At 35.5% G+C, this 20,089-nt stretch overlaps 1 protein-coding gene across 36 annotated transcripts in view; it reads left to right on the top strand.

Moving 5' to 3' along the window:
• ANKHD1 (ankyrin repeat and KH domain containing 1) overlaps nt 1-20,089 on the top strand; it is a 142,026-nt gene that overhangs the window by 70,435 nt on the left and 51,502 nt on the right. For 23 of the 36 annotated variants that reach the window (XM_004042623.5, XM_019026950.3, XM_055389182.2 and 20 more), the window contains 5 exons: nt 5,050-5,137; nt 7,583-7,710; nt 8,035-8,178; nt 9,403-9,505; nt 18,949-19,707. In XM_004042623.5, the coding sequence (XP_004042671.2) occupies nt 5,050-5,137; nt 7,583-7,710; nt 8,035-8,178; nt 9,403-9,505; nt 18,949-19,707 (1,222 nt within the window). The remainder of the gene's footprint in view (nt 1-5,049; nt 5,138-7,582; nt 7,711-8,034; nt 8,179-9,402; nt 9,506-18,948; nt 19,708-20,089) is intronic. The other 13 variants (XM_019026952.3, XM_055389185.2, XM_055389183.2 and 10 more) reach the window with 3 other exon arrangements.

Genomic DNA, 20,089 nt, shown 5'->3' on the forward strand with positions numbered 1-20,089 from the left:
CTTGCATTAAAATTACACATCAACAATAAAGTCTTCTTTAATTCCATACATTTAGAAATTGAAGGAAAATACTTTTTCTTTTTGTTTTGAGACGGAGTCTCACTCTGTCACCCAGGCTGGAGTGCAGTGGCGCCATCTTAGCTCACTGCAACCTCCACCCACCGGGTTCAAGAAATTCTCCTGCCTCAGCCTCCCAAGTAGCTGGGATTACAGGCGCCTGCCTCCACGCCTGGGTAATTTTTGTATTTTTAGTAGAGATGGGGTTTCACCATGTTGGGCAGGCTGGTCTTGAACTCGTGACCTTGTGATCCACCCGCCTCGGCCTCCCAAAGTGCTGGGATTACAGGCATGAGCCACCACGCCCAGCCAGGAAAATACTTTTATAAAATTCATGGGGTTAAGAGGCAATACAGTAAAAATTACACGGTAGAAACTGAGTTACCAGTGCACACCAAAACTTGGGTAGGGAGAATATACCTAAAGTTGTCCTTAGAAGGAAAATTGTAGTTCTGTATATCAATATATTAAAGATGAAAATAAAATTTAAAACAATAGCACAAAGGAAGAAGAAAATAATAAAAGCAGGAGAACACCTTGTTCTATCATATATGGTATTCTGTGGTACATGATATTCTATGGTATAGAATGAGATGTTGCCCAAATGTAGGGAAAAAATATAAAAGCAAAAGTTAACACAATAGAAAATAATTTTAAAAAGAGATACAAAAAATATAGGGATGAAGAGTGAAATTAAAAGCTGGTTTTTAAAAAAAGACTACCAAAACAGATAAAACAAGCAAGGCTTTTTTTTCTTTTTCTTTTTCTTTTTTTTTAGGGGAAAAGGCACAGATAACAATAAACTTAAAAGTGAATTGTAATTATTTTATAAGTAGAGATCTTTAAAATTCAATCAATAAATGTGAATGCTCAGATGAAATGAATACTAATTTTTGCTAGAAATATATAAATTATCAAAATTGATTCTAGAATAGGAAACCGTGTATTACAAATTGAATCAGTAGTTTACCCATCTATAGAAGGTAAGAGGTTCAAATGGATTTATGGGTGAATTTTACCAAATGTTCAGGGTTTTTGGTTTTTTTTTGTTTGTTTGTTTGTTTTTGAGACAGAATTTCGCTCTTGTTGCCCAGGCTGGAGTGCAATGGCGCAGTCTTGGCTCACTGCAACATTCACCTCCGAGGTTCAAGCGATTCTCCTGCCTCAGCCTCCCGAGTAGCTGGGATTACAGGCATGCACCACCTTGCCCAGCTAATTTTGTATTTTTAGTAGAGATAGGGTTTCTCCATGTTGGTCAGGCTGGTCTGGAACTCCTGACCTCAGGTGATCCGCCTGCCTCGGCCTCCTAAAGTGCTGGGTTTAAAGGCATGAGCCACTGAGCCTGGCCAAGAAATAGATACTTTCTTTCTTTATTTTTATTTTATTTATTTTTTTAATATTTATTTATTTATTTATTTATTTATTTTTAAGATGGAGTCTTGCTCTGTCACCCAGGCTGGAGTGCAGTGGCACGATCTTGGCTCGCTGCAAGCTCCGCCTTCTGGGTTCATGCCATTCTCCTGCCTCAGCCTCCTGAGTAATGGGACTACAGGCACCCGCCACCACGCCCGGCTAATTTTGTTTTTTTTTGTATTTTACGGGGTTTCACCATGTTAGCCAGGATGGTCTCAATCTCCTGACCTCATGATCCCCCCCGCCTCGGCCTCCCAAAGTGCTGGGATTACAGGCATTAGCCACCATGCCCAGCCGAAACAGATACTTTCTATATTATTCTAGCTGTTCTCAAGAACAGAAAAAGAAACGTTAAACTGCATGATATTTAAGTTTGTAGCCTTGGAAAATAATTTTCTGCGTTTATGAAGGGAAAAAAACCAGAAACAATTTGTATCCTAAAATTTTATTAGTATTGGACAAATAGCGGCTATATGACTAAATCCAATGCTCATAAGTAGTATGATGTATACAAATTTGATTACCATTATATACATATATGCATTGATTCCCATGATATGCACACATATATGTATATACATACATTACACATATATATTCCCATTATTGATTCCCATTATATACATATATGTGTTCCCATTATATGTATGTATTCCTGTTATACATGTATATTCCCATTATATACATATGTATATATACATTGATTCCCATTATATACATACATAGGTATATATACTTATATATATACACCTATGTATGTATATGCGTATATATGTGTGTGTGTATATAATGGGAATCAATGGGAATATATATGTGTAATGTATATATGTATGTATATAATGGGAACCAATAATGGGAATATATATGTATAATGTATGTATATAATGGGAATCAATGTACTCCTATATACATATACATACATATATATGTATATAATGGGGATTTTCCATATATACATATATAGATATATTATTATTTTTTTCTTTTTTCTGCTTCTTGCACAGCAGGGCTAACCCATAGGGAGTGTGCCCACAGTAGCCTGATTCCCATTTTAAAAGAAAGATTTAGTAGTCAGATATTTTGGGGCAAATATTGTGTGTTGTGGGATATACAGTATTCATTTTAAGACACAAAATGTTGTAATATAGAGTTGTGGCATTGTTTTATCAACTTTTTTCAAATGTGATTATGTTATTCAAAACTAAGGGAATTAATGTATATTTATAGAGAGGAAAATAAAATAGGTAGCTTTTCACCCCTTTTATTTCAGGAATTATATTAATATGTTGAATTTTGAAATGACTTGGTGTGAGGATATTGGGACTGTACTTTCTGATTTCTTGTCTTTTAACAACTATGGTAATATTTTAAATATACAGAATTAACAGTTATTTTTTAAAGTTTATTCTAAATCAGGGCTGAAAGCTTTGAAATCATTTTTCATGATTTCATTTGAAATGTCTTTGCCATTACTCACGGGACCTAATTATGTTGATATGACCTAATTATGTTGATCACTGCCAGGCTTAAGAAATAAGAAAGAGAAAAGGGTAAAGTAAGGATAAGTGACATTAATATTGCCCAACTATGTTCTAATAATAACATATCAGTTGCAGATAATCAATGTCTTACTCTCGGGCTTAACTACTACTCTTAATTTCTTGTTTAGTTGACTTTCCTTTCTCTTATTTACCTAGTAGAAAATAATAAAAACTTCAAACCTCAGTGCTATGAGAGGGAAGATTTGTGAGTTCAGTTATGCTTGGTTTCCTGCATGATTAAACAATATTTAATCACTCCATTGTTTTAAGCATTATGTGTACAGTGGCAAGCAAAAAAAGACAAGATCATTGCTCTCATGGAGCTTACCGTTTAGTGGAGGAGACAGGTTAGTTAAATATAATACTTACACAGACTAAAATATGATTGCAGTTTATGAAGGAGAGGTTCATAGAGATGTATGTCCATAATAGGAAGAGTGATTTAGTCAGGAAGTTCAGGGAGGTCTTCCTTGAGGAAATAACACTTGACTTGAGATGTAAAGGATGAAAATGAGTTAGTGGAGGAAAAGCATTAAAAAGAAGAGAGACCAGTATGTGCGAAAAAGTTGTGAGGCAGGAAGGGAAAAAACAAGTTGCTAAATGGGCAATTTATTTCCAGGATGTAGTTGATTGTAATGATAATTCATAAATAAGTTGGATAGAAAAACTGGACAAACAACTTTCTAGGTCTTTCTGAGTAAGGTCTTTGTGATACATATTCAGTTTTATTTGAAGTAAATTGCCAGAATGTTAGATTTACCTAAATTTGAATGTGAGTTCAAGATCTATTCTAAAGCCAAATTATTTTGGCATTATCTATAGTTATTCATTTTTCCATAATCTAGAGTTAAAAGATTCTTATTTAATTAACATGTATAACAATTAAAAAGTGAAAGCATAAAGTAGTTTTTAAAGTAGGTTTAGTGATACTACACTGTCAAGATTTTTTTTTAAACCTATTTTAGGGAGGAATTCCTATCACTTTTCTGTGAGGTTTCCATTGAGTTGACAGTCTACTCATTTCTTATTGTTGTTTTGCCTGAGTTGTAGATCAGAATAATTAAAATGTAAATAGACTAAATTGTATTCTATTGGGAGAGCACATATTTTAAATTGATCATGTGGTAATTATAGGATTTTCAGAGTTAATTAGAAGAATATAGCTGAAATAAAGCCTTAACTTAACCACTAGTCTTTATCAGTTTTTTCTTAGTAATAAAAGAGAACCAGAATAACAGAAATTCATGTTTGCATACATAATGAAAGAGGGGATAGGTAAGAGAACTTTTCAAAGAAGCAGTATATAAGCTACATTTTAATACTTAGATGAATTTAATGAGTTCATAATTCTTCCAACAGACAGTATTACTCACCATATAAGCAAGCTCCTTTTAGTGGCATTTGATGTGAGGCATTCATGGTTAAAAACTGTTTTATCATTCATTCCTCTTGCTGGCAAACTTCCTAGAAAGAACAATCTTTCTGCTATTAGGAGTTGTATCTTTTGCCTTTGACTATTCAAGTATTTAATTTCTACTTAAAAAAAAATACCCATTGGTATATTTTTCTTCTTCATTTTTCCGTTACTCCTAAAATACCATAGTGTTTTTCTTCAGGGAATCATTTGCATCCTTTGATAGTGCTTTTATTGGCTTCTGCTATAAGATCAAGATTCTTCCAATCATTTCACAGGACTGAGGTTCCTTTTTCACAATCCAGATAAATAGTGGGGAAACATTTTTTAAAACTTAGAATTAGAAAAATGCAGTGATTTCTCTTTGGGAACCAAACAAAACATTAATATTATCTTTAATGGTTATTACTTGGTATGCAAAACTGAACTTGCCCTTAGAAAGTTACATTATCTAGTTTGGACTGAAAATCCTGTATATTGGGGGAATTGAGGTAGGTGGTATAAAGTGTCTACAATGAGTAAGTATATTAAATCCTCATTATTTCTCATTTCATCAGTACTGTTTTTAAAATAGATGGTTAGACTGTTGGCATTGATGGATTATTTTTTCCATTTCTTTAACAGGAACATGAATCTGAAGGTGGAAGAACACCTTTGATGAAAGCTGCAAGAGCTGGTCATTTGTGCACTGTGCAGTTTCTTATTAGCAAAGGTAAAGAAAGGGCAAGTGATCATTTCCAAGAGGCTACAGTTTATGGAAAAAAAAATCCTAAACTGTTGCAATTTATGTTATGGCTACTTTACCTACAGTAAAGCATTGTATTCTTGCCTTTTGTTATTATATTTTATTTAGTAAGCATAGAGTTTGTGAGTTGTTTACTGGGAATTTTCTTTATTAGTTTTGAATTTTAAGTTTTCATCAATGAAGCAACATGTGGTTGCTCCCAACTTAGAAAAGCCAAATGTAAAATGTCCCACTATGATTAGGTGGATATGCAACAGCTAATGATGAGTCTATTCTGCTGGAGATGTGGGTGGAGGACAGAGAGTAAGTCTGCTACTGTGGTACTTGTTTGTGGTACAGTTGAATTAACTGAGTTTGTAAGGGTCTTATTTATAATTTTTATATGTCTTTAGAAATTCTATTATTAGAATTATATTTAGGCAAAAAATTTCAACTGGTGAACGAAGAATTAGCTTAAGACTGTTTACTGCAGAAAAATAAAATGCTGTGGAACCAGTGTTAGGTTTAACCGTATGTAATTGTCATGTTATGAATCAAAAATGGTAATGTCAGCAGTTTCATTTGGTTCAGCCTAACTCTTTGTATAGTGTCAGAAATACTGTGGCATATAATGAAACATCCTAGGATAGGATGATAAAAATACAAGGAAGATTCTCTCAGGTGGTGTTATGTTATTAAGATAAAAACTATATTTATATTTTAATAGATTTCTGACATTTAGTGACATTAAAAATGCAGGGTAAGATTTTATCTTTTTTTTTTTTTTTTGAGAAGGAGTTTCACTCTTTTTACCTAGGCTGGAGTGCAATGGCGCCAACTTGGCTTACTGCAACCTCTGCCTCCCGGGTTCAAGTGATTCTCTTGCCTCAGCCTCCCAACTAGCTGGGATTACAGGCATGCACCACCATGCCCGGCTAATTTTGTATTTTTAGTAGAGACAGGGTTTTACCATGGTTTGCCAGGCTGGTCTCAAACTCCTGACCTCAGGTGATCCGCCCGCCTCGGCCTCCCAAAGTGCTGGGATTACAGGCATGAGCCACTGCACCTGGCCAGATTTTATCATTTTAAATGTACTTGTTTTCCTCTGAATTGGATAAAACTAGGTTTATTTTCTTCATATTGCATTTTTGCTGCCAAGTAAGGCATATCTTTACATAATATAGTCTGTAAAAGCTGTTTATCAACCACACAGAAATAAATAGATGGATAACCTCTGGAGTTCTCTTATGCTTCTTTACTAAAGAGAATACCTAATCATACCCAACAACAACCTGCTAAGAATATAATCAGGCTTATCAGGAATAGGAACACATTGATTATATCCTTTCTATGTCAAATAATCCTGTCATCTAAAATAATTTCATGTTGCTAATCTCAGGATGTTTATTGCTGTGTTTTACCTTTCCCAAAAGGTACTTTTATGCAAGTTAGGATTAGATTCAGCTGGATATTTTCTGAAAATTAGAGAAACTAATAGTAGTGGTTTTACCCACCGACTTATTTTTCTCTTAAATAAGATAGGTAGAATTAAGAAGGAAGAATGAATATTTCTATAGTCTTAACTTTCTAGTTGAGATCTTTTGGAATTGTTAAAGGTAGCTGAACTAAAGTTATTTTTTCCAGGGGTCAAAAATAATTTATCAAAAAAGAAACTAAGAAAAGACTTTGCATTTAGACATTTTTCAGGTCATGTTATACACAGCTATTGAAAAACTTGCCTTTCAGATAACATATCTGGATAATATTCTGTCTTCTCTCCATATCTAGGTCCCCTGACTCTTAAAATACACAATATGAAGAATTATATATCTCTTAAACATTGCTTAAAAAAATCTGTTTTCTCTACTTTGAGACCTGGCTATATTGCCACTTTCTAGTAGATCAAAAATGTCTTTGAAACATTTTGAGTTATATACAGTGGTGTTATTTGATGCTTACATTAACCTGTATATATTTATTAATCTTAGTCTTCTAGATTTTCCATTTTAAAAGTGATATTGAATGAACGAACTACAGCTTCATGCAACATTGTGGATGAATCTCACAAATATAATATTGAGTGAAAGAAGCCAGACGCAAAAGAGTACATTGTATGATTCCGTTCACATAAAGTTCAAAAACTAAAACCAGTTTGGAAGTCAGGGTAGTGGTTACCATTGGGAGGCTGGGTAGTGACTGAAAGGGAGCACAAGATGGGGCTTTTGGTATGTGGATAATGTTCTGTTTCTTCCTCTGGGTGCTGGTTACACAGGTGTGTGTTCATTTTGTGAAAAAAATTCAAACTATACACTTAATGATTTGTATACTTTTTTGTATCTACATTATACTTCACAAAAAATTTTTAAATGATATTGACTATGAACTGGCTTGATTTCAACCTTTGCTAAGATTGCGATTTATTTTTCTTCAAAGGTGCCAATGTTAACAGGGCTACAGCCAATAATGATCATACAGTAGTGTCGCTGGCATGTGCAGGAGGCCACCTGGCAGTTGTTGAGCTTCTCTTGGCTCATGGGGCTGACCCTACTCATCGACTCAAGGTAGTCTACTTAAAAATAAGTAAACAGGCTGTGTGCGGTGGCTCATGTCTATGATCCCAGCACTTTAGAAGGCTAAGGCGGGTGGATCACTTGAGCCCAGGAGTTTGAGACTAGTCTAGGCAACATAAGGAGACCCCATCTCTATTAAAACACACACACACACGTATGTATGTGTATATATATATAAATAATATGTGTATAGTTATAAAAATATGTTTGATCTATCTTAGTGCTTAGTATTTAATACTGTTTAAATGAGTTTTGATTTTATATGAGCTGCTAAGAAACTATAAAGAATAAATTATCATGGCAATTCTTTTTCAGGATGGTTCAACAATGCTCATTGAAGCTGCAAAGGGTGGCCATACTAATGTAGTTTCTTATCTGTTGGATTATCCAAATAATGTTCTCTCAGTTCCCACCACAGATGTGTCTCAGCTCCCTCCACCTTCTCAAGATCAGTCTCAGGTAAAGTAAAATGGAGCTTGTTTGTTAATATAAATATTCTTCAACATGATTAGAAGTTTTTGTTTAAAATCAGTTTTAAGCAAAATGGACTTGTTTTTATTCTCTGTTACATATTGAGAAAATCATGATTCTAAATTCTTTAGGATTTATTTTCTTTAAAGGTACACTGAAATTTGTTATTGCCTTATTTATTGAGAATAGTGGTCTTTAAAAACCACTTAATATCAAATATAAACGTAAGTATTCTAAGTTGTTATCTTATTACAACTAGGTTTTTCAGGGTTTTTTATTTGTTTTTTAACAAGAGAATCAAGAGAAAGCTTTTTCTTTTTTCTTTTGTTTTTTTTTTTGAGATGGAGTCTTGCTCTGTTGCCCAGGCTGGAGTGCAGTGGCACAATCTCAGCTCACCGCAACCTCCACCTCCCAGGCTCAAGCGATTCTCTTGCCTTAGTCTCCCAAGTAGCTGGGACTATAGGTGTGCGCCACCACGCCCAGCTAATTTTTTGTATTTTAGTGGAGATGGAGTTTCACCGTGTTGCCCAGGGTGGTCTCAAACTCCTGAGCTCAGGCGATCTACCTGCCTCGGCCTCCCAAAGTGCTGGAATTACAGGCGTGAGCCACATGCCCGGCCGAGAAAGCATTTTCTTAATACCTCCCAAGGTAGTATTAATTATCCTAGAGATAGTGACTTTTGTCAACCATGAAAGTATAGGTAACATAAGCGCTAGAAGTCATTAAAGTAACTTTTAAACCTACCTTAAATTATGGAGCTTTTACTAGTATATTAAGTTGGTGAAATCTAAATTCTTTTCTACAAAGTCATTCTGAAAACTGCTAGCATACCCCAATTGAAGAAATATATTACATTTTTGTTTTCTTTTGATCCATGTAGAATTTGAACAAGGGTAAATTGGCTAGTGGATAGTGAATATGTGACTTGTACCCCTAGCTACAATTGGAACCAGCAAGGCGTTCTATTCAGCAAGGGAGTAATGTTATTTCCATTTAGCTTAAAATCATTGACTATTTGTAGATTCCCCGACTGTCTAATCATTAGTCTCAAAAATTATTGCTTGGTGAAAGCTTTTTTTAAAAAAAGCTTCAGGAAACAAAAGTGCATTTGGTGGTATATGAAGATAACCTAAAACAGGATATCTGTTTCATTTATGGGCCTTTGTCTTATTCTTTGGTCTGAGATGATTTTTTTCTGAGTTGACTTTTTAGGTGCCACGTGTGCCAACGCATACACTTGCCATGGTTGTACCTCCCCAGGAACCTGACAGAACTTCACAGGAGAACTCTCCTGCCCTTTTAGGAGTGCAAAAAGGTTAGTTATTGAATTATTTTTCTTAAAATGGGTATTTTTTCACCTAATTGATAAATCCAGAAATGTACTTTAATGATACAGAGTTACTGTGTACCCATGGCTAATTGAGGTAGATAATTCTGACAAATGCAAATAGTCTTACTATCTAAAACCAAAAAGGCATAAGTGTTAGGAAAAATGACTTTTTATTATTTTCCTGTTAACATACTGATAGTTGTAGCGTTCATCTGGCACAGATGAAAACACTTAAGAAACAAGCCGAGTTATTGATTATATTTAAGTAACCACAGTTTATCAGACATTCATTTTTCATTTGATAATTCTTTAGCTAACTAATAGTAAATGAAGAGTAAAAATGCATATTTGCTATCTAGTTAAGTCTTTGTAACATTGATTCAGTTAATGAGTGAGAAGTTTAAGAATTAAATTCAGTTGCATTTATGCAATGCTGAATATAGTAGATTATCATCTGTCACTATGTGAACCTGGACAAATAACTATCAAAATAAAATGTGTACAAGTAATATCCAAATGACTATTAAGAAGGAGAGTATACTACTTAAAAAACTCAAGTTTATGAGCTCTGATATGTTTCTGCTGTCTTTATATTTGTAAATGAAATGTACCTTCGTGTATAAATGTACCTTCACTTCATAATTATGTATAGTTGTAATATCTGAGTTTTCTGAAATAAAGAAAATAGTTAATATGTAGGATGTTTAAAACTATGTAAAAACAAACTTATGAGCATAGTTCATTTAGTGTATGATAATCAAGTCCTAGATATTGAAATCACAATGAGGTATGTAAGTGTATATAAATATCTGTAACACTGATTTAAGAAAAGTTGGTTTGGGTTGACTGTTACAGCAGCAAACAGAAATTTCTTTCAAATTATGCCAATTTTAGTAATTTAAAGTATTGGGGGCCTTCACCAGGGCTAAACTATTAATTTCAGAGATGAAATATCTGTAGTCTCTCTGATTTAAGCTAATTCTAGCAGTTTTTCATGGAACACCTAGCTATTCAAAATTTTCCTGCTGTTTTTAATCTTAACAATTAAAAAGCAAATTAAACATGCATCTGTAAGTATCATAATCAGCTGATATTTAACCTTTAGTAAAATATTTAAAGCTAAATGCCTCTGTTTTTATTGTTTTTCGGGGGGGGGGTTTATTTGGCTAAACCTTATAGAGGACTGTAGTAACTTTGGCTTTGGAAATTCAATACTAAATAAGAATCATTGGCCGGGCATGGTGGCTCACGCCTGTAATCCCAGCACTTTGAAAGGCTGAGGCTGGTGAATCACCTGAGGTCAGGAGTTCAAGACCAGCCTGGCCAACATGATGAAACCCCATCTCTACGAAAAATACAAAAAATTAGCCAGGTGTGTTGGTGGGTGCCTGTAATTCTAGCTAGTTGGGAGGCTGAGGCAGGAGAATCGCTTGAAGCCAGGAGGTGGAGGTTGCAGTGAGCTGAGTTGAGGCCATTGCATTCCAGCCTGGGCAAGAAGAGCAAAACTCTGTCTCAAAAAAAAAAAAAAAAATCATTAAAAAAAATATAGGCCACGTGTGGTGGCTCACGCTTGTAATCCCAACACTTTGGGAGGCTTAAGCAAGTCTTAATCACTTGAGTACAGGAGTTTGAGACCAGCCTGGCCAACATGGCGAAATCCCATCTCTACTAAAAATACAAAAATTAGCCGGGTGTGATAGTGCACACCTGTAATTCCAGCTACTAGGGAAGCTGAGGCATGAGAATCACTTGAACCTGGGAGGCAGAGGTTGCAATAAGCCGAGATCTTGCCACTGCGCTCCAGCCAGGGTGATGGAGTGAGACTCTCAGAAAAAAATTAGGGCCAGGCACAGGGGCTCACACCTATAATCCCCGCACTTTGGCAGGCCAGGTGGGCAGATTGCTTGAGCCCAGGAGTTCGAGACCAGCCTGGGCAACATGGCGAAACCCTGTCTAACAAAAAAATACAAAAGTTAGCCAGGAGTGGTGGCACAAGCCCGTAGTCCCTGCTGCTAGGGAGACTGTAGTGGGAGGATCACTTCAGCCTGGGAGACCAAGGCTGCAGTGAGTCATGAGTGTGCCATTGCACCCCAGTGTGGGCCACAGAGCGAGACCTTGTCTCCAAAAAAAAAAACCAGAAAAAGAAAAAAAATTAGGCTATGTGCTGTGGCTCATACCTGTAATCCCAGTGCTTTGGGAGGCCGAGGCAGAATGATCGATCAGCCTGCCCAGCATAGGAGAACTTGTCTCTATTAAAAAAAATTTAAAAATTAGCCAGTCATGGTTGCCTGTGCCTGTAGTCCCAGCTACTCCGGAAGCTGAGGCAGAAAGATCACTTGCACCCAGGAGCTCCAGGCAGCAGTGAGCTATGATTGTACCACTGCACTCCAGCCTGGGCGACAGCCTCAAAATATAAATAAATAAATAAATAAATAAATAAATAACACAGATCCACAAAACAATCAAGAAATAAGCTAGATAGAGTGTATGCCAAGAGGAAATAAAAACATTTTAAATTTAGGTTTAATATGTAAATAATCTGAGATGTTTAGGTAGTGATTTTTTAAGTTTATACTCTAGTGAGTAACCATATTTTTGCTTACTGAAATATCTTGGATTATTTAGTTATTTTCTGCATTTTGATGTTTTATTACTTACTAAATAGTATAAACATGGACTACCTTTCTAAGGAATCTTTCATTTTACTAGATTATTAGGGTTATCCCTAATTAACATTTGTATTTAGATCACTTGGGCACTTGCTACTGCTATCAACCAAATGGCATTGGCAATCTAACAGTTACTTATGTAGGATCAAACTGCGATAATGCATTGTGTTAAAATGTCATGTTAGTATAAATCATGCATATCATAGAATATTATGTTGCTATGAATTAGGAAAAATCATTTAATTATGGAAAAGAACACACTGAATTACCAGGATAGGAAAACCTATCTTAAATAAAGACTTAACTTTTTTTTTATACTTAAAGCTCCTTTTTCTTCTTAAAGCTTCTCTTTTATGTCTCTGGAAAAGCTCCCTTGAGTGATGAAATTGCTGTTTGACCCTTTTGTTTTTGTTTCCTCTAAGTCCGTATATTCTGTGTCGTGTATGTGATTAGGGATGGACAAAGGGTTCTTATTCCCTAGGACTCTCTTTTCCTCTTCCAGCGATCATCTTTTCAGGTTCTTATAACATTTTACTCCTGTCTGTTTTCAGTAAATCTTTTTTTTATTCATATCCTCATCCTTTTAAAAATGTATTAATGCCCATAAATCTTACCCAGGTGTTTGATATATGTTCTACTCAGATATTCTTTTCTTTCATGCCCCATGTGTACCATTTGTACAGGCTTCGTCCATCTTGATTCATATCCTCCTGATTTAGGCAACTTGATCTCACTTGTCTGTTGTTGGTTTTCAAGGATTCAGGATTCTAGGTGGCATCTAACAGAGGCCTCAGAATCACGTCCATAAACAAAATATGAAACTCAGAGTGACATGCTCAGTTTTCTAGCATTATTTAACTTTATTACCTGCAGTTACAAATATTCAGATGGGAAAGGATACATAAGTAATGTAAATCTGTTGCCTTGTTATAACTGGTTCTACAGAAGTTTTAAGAGAAGATTCATTTTGGTCTTTTGCAAGTTGTGTAACTTAGAATTAATCTGCTGCAAAGCATTTAAAATTATGTCAGGATAAACAAAACACATCTTTTGTGTATACCTCAAGCCCTCCTGAGGAGTAATTTCCTTTTCTCTGAAATTCTAGAGTACTTCATTGGATCTTCCTTCCAGTTCTTGTCACTTTTGCTTGCTCCCCTCCCCTTGGGACCTCAAGTGTAGAGGGTTGAGTTAATCATACTCAATTTCTGGTGCTTTATCACCATAACTTCTCTCTTGTTTCATTTATTCTCTTTTATTTCTCTTTCCATTCCCCTGCTTCACCCATAGATAATCATTTCAATATTTGATGTGTATATTCTTTTGTTCTTATAAATTCTTATAAAATATTTATTTTTTATATGTGTGTGTGTGTGTGTGTGTGTGTGTGTGTGTGTGTGTATATATGGTTTTTTTTTGTTTGTTTGTTTTTTTGAGACAGGGTCTCACTTTGTCACCCAGGCTGGAGTACAGTGGCGCAGTCTCAGCTCACTGCAGCCCCAACCTCCGAGGTTCAAGCAATCCTCCTGCCTCAGCCCTGCAGGTAGCTGGGACTACAGGTGCCCTGCCACTACACTTGGCTAATTTTTTGTATTTTGGTAGAGACAGGGTTTTGCCATGTTGCCCAGGCTGGTCTTGAAGTCCTGAGCTCAAGCGATCTGCCCGACTTGGCCTCCCAAAGTGCTAGGATTACAGGTGTGAGTCAGCACACCCAGCGATTACCTTGTATTTTTAATTTACATAAATAGTATTGTGCTACAGATTTCATTTTGTTTTTTCCCTTTGTTTACTCAATACTGTTTTTAAGATTTATCCACCTATCTCTAGATTGTTTCTACCTATAGCATAGTGCTTCACACCCTGTATATCCTCCATGTTTTACCTGTCGTTTCTCCCAGTGATGAATATCCTGATTGCCTCTATTTTCTCACCCCCACTAATAATGCTTTGATGAAAATATTTGTATAGTCCCTTTATGGATCTGTATAAGAATTTCTTTGGAACATCATCTCCCCACTTAGACTGTAAGCTCCTTAAGGGCAGGGTTTATGTTGCTTATCTTTATATGGTCTACTATGCCTTGCTTGTATTAGATGTTTAAGTACTTATTGAATAAATTAATGAGTGCAAGGCTAAGAATGTAGATTATTTTGAAGGCAGAAGAAAATTCTTAAGCATTTTTAAGAAAGACATTGTGATTAAAGAGATGTTTTAAAAAAGTAATCAAGAAGTAGCATTCTAGAATGGTGGGAACAAGATTGAAAACAGAAGCATAAATGTAAAGTAAGAATTAAATTGGCATGCTGCTTTTATATGTTAGAGTTGCTTTTTGGAGTAAGTGACATGAAAAGTTCTCACATTTTTATATCAAATCATTAAAATTATATAGAAAAATTGTATATACAGTGAATGGTATTCAGTATTCCTCTAGAAACTTTACTGCTAATATTCTTTAGTCACTTTCCATTATATAATCATTCTTATATGGATTTACACATGCCCAAATTTGATAATATCTTTTAACATATAACTGCTTATAGTAATAAGAAGAAGATTGAATTAATCTGTTAACATGTAACACAGATGTTTCTTTGGACACCCTTGGTTAAGTGATTGCTATGTTAAAATGTATAATGTGTCCTGTTAGTTTGGGAAATTTTGAGACGAATATTTAGACATAAAGGAAAAATAAGTCAATTCTAGGTTAGTGGCTTTCATTTTTGACTATGACCACAATAAGAAACATTTTATATTGAAGCCCAGGACACATCATACATCTGTTTATCAAAGCAGAAATTCCAGTGGATAATAAACACTCTACTACATTTGATGCACTGTGTTATTTTTAGTTATACTTTTTCAACCTGATTTTCTATTTGAGATCCAGTTGGGAATGCTGTTTAAAAATCATTCTAGTAGGGTGCTGTGTGATGATGTAAGCAAGGGAATTACAGAACAAGGTTTAAGTTTTATAGACAAAACCAAGTAAGGAAATATGAAATCTAGTCTAGATCCTTCTGTATATCATGTTTTTTTCCCATTGGCCATTATTTTTCCATTGTACAATGCACTGATTATTTTAGACACAAAAATGATTGATAGGATTAAGCTCAATCCAATAAAAAACTAAATATTTGGCAAATATATGTCCACCTCATTCCTTCACTGCCAATAAAAAAATAAAGGCCATGTTTAAGCTGTCACTAGATCATGGCTTCTACTACAGATTTTTTCTAGTTTTGTTAATGGAGGGAAAGTGAGAGGCAAAGGAATAGGGTAGAAACCAAACCAATAAGATGAAATGGCGACTTTACCTGTGTTTCTTTCTTTGAGACGGAGTTTTGGTCTTGTTGCCCAGGCTGGAGTGCATTGGCACGATCTCAGCTCGCTGCAACTTCTGCCTTCTGGGTTCAAGCGATTCTCTTGCTTCAGCCTCCTGAGTAGCTGGGATTACAAGCATGCGCCACTACACCGGGCTAGCTAATTTTACATTTTTAGAAGAGACGGGGTTTCTCCATGTTGGTCAGGCTGGTCTAGAACTTCCAACCTCAGGTGATCCACCCGTCTTGGCCTCCCAAAGTGCTGGGATTACAGGTGTGAGCCACCGCACCCGGCCACCTTTATTTCTAAATAGTACTTTATGATATCATTCACTGATACCAGTGAATAGATGTCTTTGTATCTGACACTGTAAGCTGTTTGAAGGAGATAGAACCCTTTTATTTTCTGGTATCTTATAATACTACTTACTACCTGTTGAAAATTTTGTTGCTAAAAGAATACTTGTCTTAATCTCTACCCAGAAAGTGTAGATGTTGCTTTAGTTTCTAGGACTAATTAGGCGACATTATCTGTTTTTCACCAATCTGTTTTATTCTTGATGTTATAGCTTGTGTTAGTCCTTTGATGTGTCTTTAGGCAATTCCACTAACTCCATGGCTATTTTGAGATGAACCACTTTTTATGCATCATTTTTGCCATCTTCCATTTTTAATGCTACATACGTTCTGGGCTTATAGTTTGTCTATTCATAAATTACTCTTAGTAATCTTGTGTTTCACGCTTCTTGCATATTATTTGTTAACAAGATAGACAGGGCCATTCCTATCTGTTACTGTCCTCAAAATTCTACTCTTATTTTGGATTATACTATGTATAAAGATTTTAAATCTGTGAATGTCCAGTGGGGTCATAACATAATTACTAACCAGTCTGGTTAGTGTTGAACTCTTACCTAGTTTTCCTGAATCTTAAATACAAATTGCTTAGTAGCTATACAAGGGTGTTTTGAAACTAATGGATGTTTAAAGGACCATGGACCATTCAGTCTTTGTAGAACTTCTAAATGTACTCGAGTGATGTCATTGAATTTATTACATGACTGAATATTTCCTTGTTATTGCTGTGGATTTGTACATTGCTATTTGTGACCATTTACCTTCCTTTTCTTGTTGATTGTCATTAGGCACTTTAAACAAATACTGTAAACCAAAACAGGGACTCCTATATGGTCTTAGGAAAGTAAAAATTAGCTCACAAATCTAATTGCTTTTGTTCTGAAAGAATAAAGTCTTTTTCCATCATTTTACTCAGATAGAAATATAAATTGAGGAAGGCTGAGGCTGGAGAATTACTTTAGGCCAGGAGTTCAAGACCAGGCTGAGCGACATAGCAAGATCCCATCTCTTAAAATTATATATATATAAATTGAATATAGACAGTGTACTTTGCAATTTAAGGAATAACTAAGCCTCTGAAAGTGATTGCAGTGATATTGAAATTGTGGTCATCTTACCTTATTAAAGACAGTATGTAGGTGAAAAACTTAGACTTTGTTAGTAATGACACATGTTGCATATGTTTGAGCTACCTGCAGTTTTGAGATCTCTATTCTAGCAAAAAAGTAGATGAATCTCTAATTTTTTTTTCTTCAGTAGTTTTGTCACCCCTTTGAAATTCAGAACATTTTATGTCTCTAAATGACCTTTTTTCCTTTGGACTTGAGAATCATTTTTAATACAATGGATGATTTTATTTTAAAAATTCCCAAATTACCTATGTTATTCATATATGTTGACTGCAATTCAAAATAATAGATAACTTTTTTACCCAGCTTTTCTCAAACAGCTTTATTGTTTAATTTACATACCATAAAGTTCCCTTGTTTTAAATGTACAATGCAATGAGTTTTAGTAAATTTACTGAGTTGTGTAACCATCATCACTATCTAGTTTTAGACCATCTCCATCTGCCCAAAAAGATCTCTTATGCCTGTTTGCAATCAATCCTCATTTTCACTGTTATAACCTCAGGCAGCCACTACTGTCCCTGTCTCTATAGATTTGCCTTGTCTCTGCAGATTTGATATGAGTGGAATTACACAATGTGTGGTCTTTTGTGTCTAGCTTCTTTCACTTAGTATAATGTTTTTGAGGTTTACTCATGTTGTAGCATGAATCAGTAGTTTGTTCCTTTTTGTTGCTGAATAGTCCTTTTTTTTTTTTTTTTGAGATGGAGTCTCGCTCTGTCTCTCAGGCTGGAGTGCAGTGGCGCAATCTCGGCTCACTGCAAGCTCCGCCTCCCGGGTTCACGCCATTCTCCTGCCTCAGCCTCCTGAGTAGCTGGGACTACAGGCACCCGCCACCATGCCTGGCTGATTTTTTGTATTTTTAGTAGAGATGGGGTTTCACTGTGTTAGCCAGGATGGTCTCGATCTCCTGACCTTGTGATCCGCCTGCCTCTGCCTCCCAAAGTGCTAGGATTACAGGCGTGAGCCACTGTGCCTGGCCTAGTCCTACCTCTAAACAAGATTAAGCCTTAGATTTGCCTCAGAGTAGGTATTGTACGTCAAAAAATTTATGTCCTTCATTTCATGTCCAGATGTTAGGATTATTAATATTGATAATTATTTTTCAGCTGATTTGTTATGAAGGAAGGAACTTAAGTGTAATTTAAAACCTTAAAATAATATACATTGCCATTGTTTGTTAACATATACTGTCAGCATGAGTAACCCTAAATGGGAAGTCTGATTTTCTCCTAGGATCATTTATTGTTTCTCTCATAGACAGAATTTACTTGAAGTGTTCATTTAAATGCAAGTTGTCCTTTGCATAGTAAGTTTAACAGTGTTCCAGTACAGATGTGTTAAAGGTATATTTAATGGAGAATTTTAGAAAGACATGTCTTGAAAAAACTGATTTCACATTATATTTCAATATAAGAAGAAAAATATTTTGACTGAAAAACACTATCCCCTACTTTGATCTGTAAGTTTTGGTCTTTGCATTAACTCTGCATTGCTTGCAGAGTTAATATTGCTAAAAGAATGATTGTTCTAAATGGGCAGTTAACATTTCTGGTATTTTCAACGCTATTTTGATACTGCTTTAGATTTGGTGTTCTTTAAAAAGTCCAATCTAATCAGCAGAATTTTGAGATTCTCGCCTCTTGGTTTTCCTTTTCCCCGCCCCTGACTTAATTTCCAAAATCCTCCTATCCTAAAGTAGATTTTTAAAACTTCACAGTTTTTGAATTAGCAACATCCTAGTTTGTGCTGCGTGAAATAGATGAGTATAGGCTTTAACCTGCCTAACACTGGCGTGACTCTGAACATTCATTCTATAACATTAGTTATAAGGGTTTTGGGAGGGAGGTCCGTGTGTGTGGGAGGGGAGGCTGGTTTTCTTTTTTTTTTTTCTTTTTCTTTTTTTTTTTTTTTTTTTAGCATGGCACTCTTTCAAACATTTTTCATGTGCTTAGGTACATCCAAGCAGAAGTCCAGTTCCCTCCAGGTAGCAGATCAGGACCTACTGCCATCTTTTCACCCATACCAGCCTTTGGAGTGCATAGTAGAGGAGACTGAAGGCAAGCTGAATGAACTGGGACAAAGAATTAGTGCTATTGAAAAAGCACAGCTTAAGTCACTGGAGTTAATTCAAGGTGAACCTCTGAACAAAGATAAGATAGAAGAACTTAAAAAGAACAGAGAAGAGCAAGTCCAGAAGAAGAAGAAAATATTGAAAGAACTGCAGAAAGTGGAAAGGCAGTTGCAGATGAAAACACAGCAGCAATTTACCAAAGAATACTTGGAAACCAAAGGTCAGAAAGACACAGTGTCTCTACACCAACAGTGCTCTCATAGAGGAGTCTTCCCAGAAGGGGAAGGAGATGGTAGTCTCCCAGAGGATCACTTTTCAGAGTTACCTCAGGTTGACACAATCTTATTTAAAGATAATGATGTTGATGATGAGCAACAGTCTCCACCATCGGCAGAACAGATTGATTTTGTCCCAGTCCAGCCTTTATCATCTCCACAGTGTAACTTTTCCAGTGACTTAGGTTCTAATGGGACAAATTCTCTTGAACTTCAGAAAGTATCAGGTAATCAGCAGATTGTAGGACAGCCTCAGATTGCTATTACTGGACATGATCAGGGGCTGTTAGTTCAAGAACCAGATGGACTAATGGTTGCAACTCCAGCTCAGACGCTTACCGACACTCTTGATGACCTAATAGCAGGTGGGTTAAGAAATATATCTGTAATAATTTCTCTTTAATCTGTGTGCTGAACTTCTTTATATACCCCTCCAAAAACGTAGACTTTGTACTTTTCCATTTTAGAACTTTGTAAAATTACCCATTTCTTGAAGTATTTTGGAAGTGAATTAACTATGCTCAATAGCACTAACACACAAAAGTGTGTTTCCCCCTCTTCTTTTTTGTCATATTGCAAAGGCAAAGAAATAAAGTTGCCACAATCCTTTGTTTTAAACCGTTGGTATCAAAACCACTGTATGCTGTGACTTGGGTAGGAGATCTCAAAGTAGAATTTCTTTGTAGGCTTTAGAAGTATTCGTATAAGATTATACTTAAAATTTTCCTGCTGTTGATTTTCATGTCT

The sequence above is a fragment of the Gorilla gorilla genome, chromosome 4 (assembly GCF_029281585.2).
Source record: "Gorilla gorilla gorilla isolate KB3781 chromosome 4, NHGRI_mGorGor1-v2.1_pri, whole genome shotgun sequence".
Taxonomy (NCBI): Eukaryota; Metazoa; Chordata; class Mammalia; order Primates; family Hominidae; genus Gorilla; species Gorilla gorilla.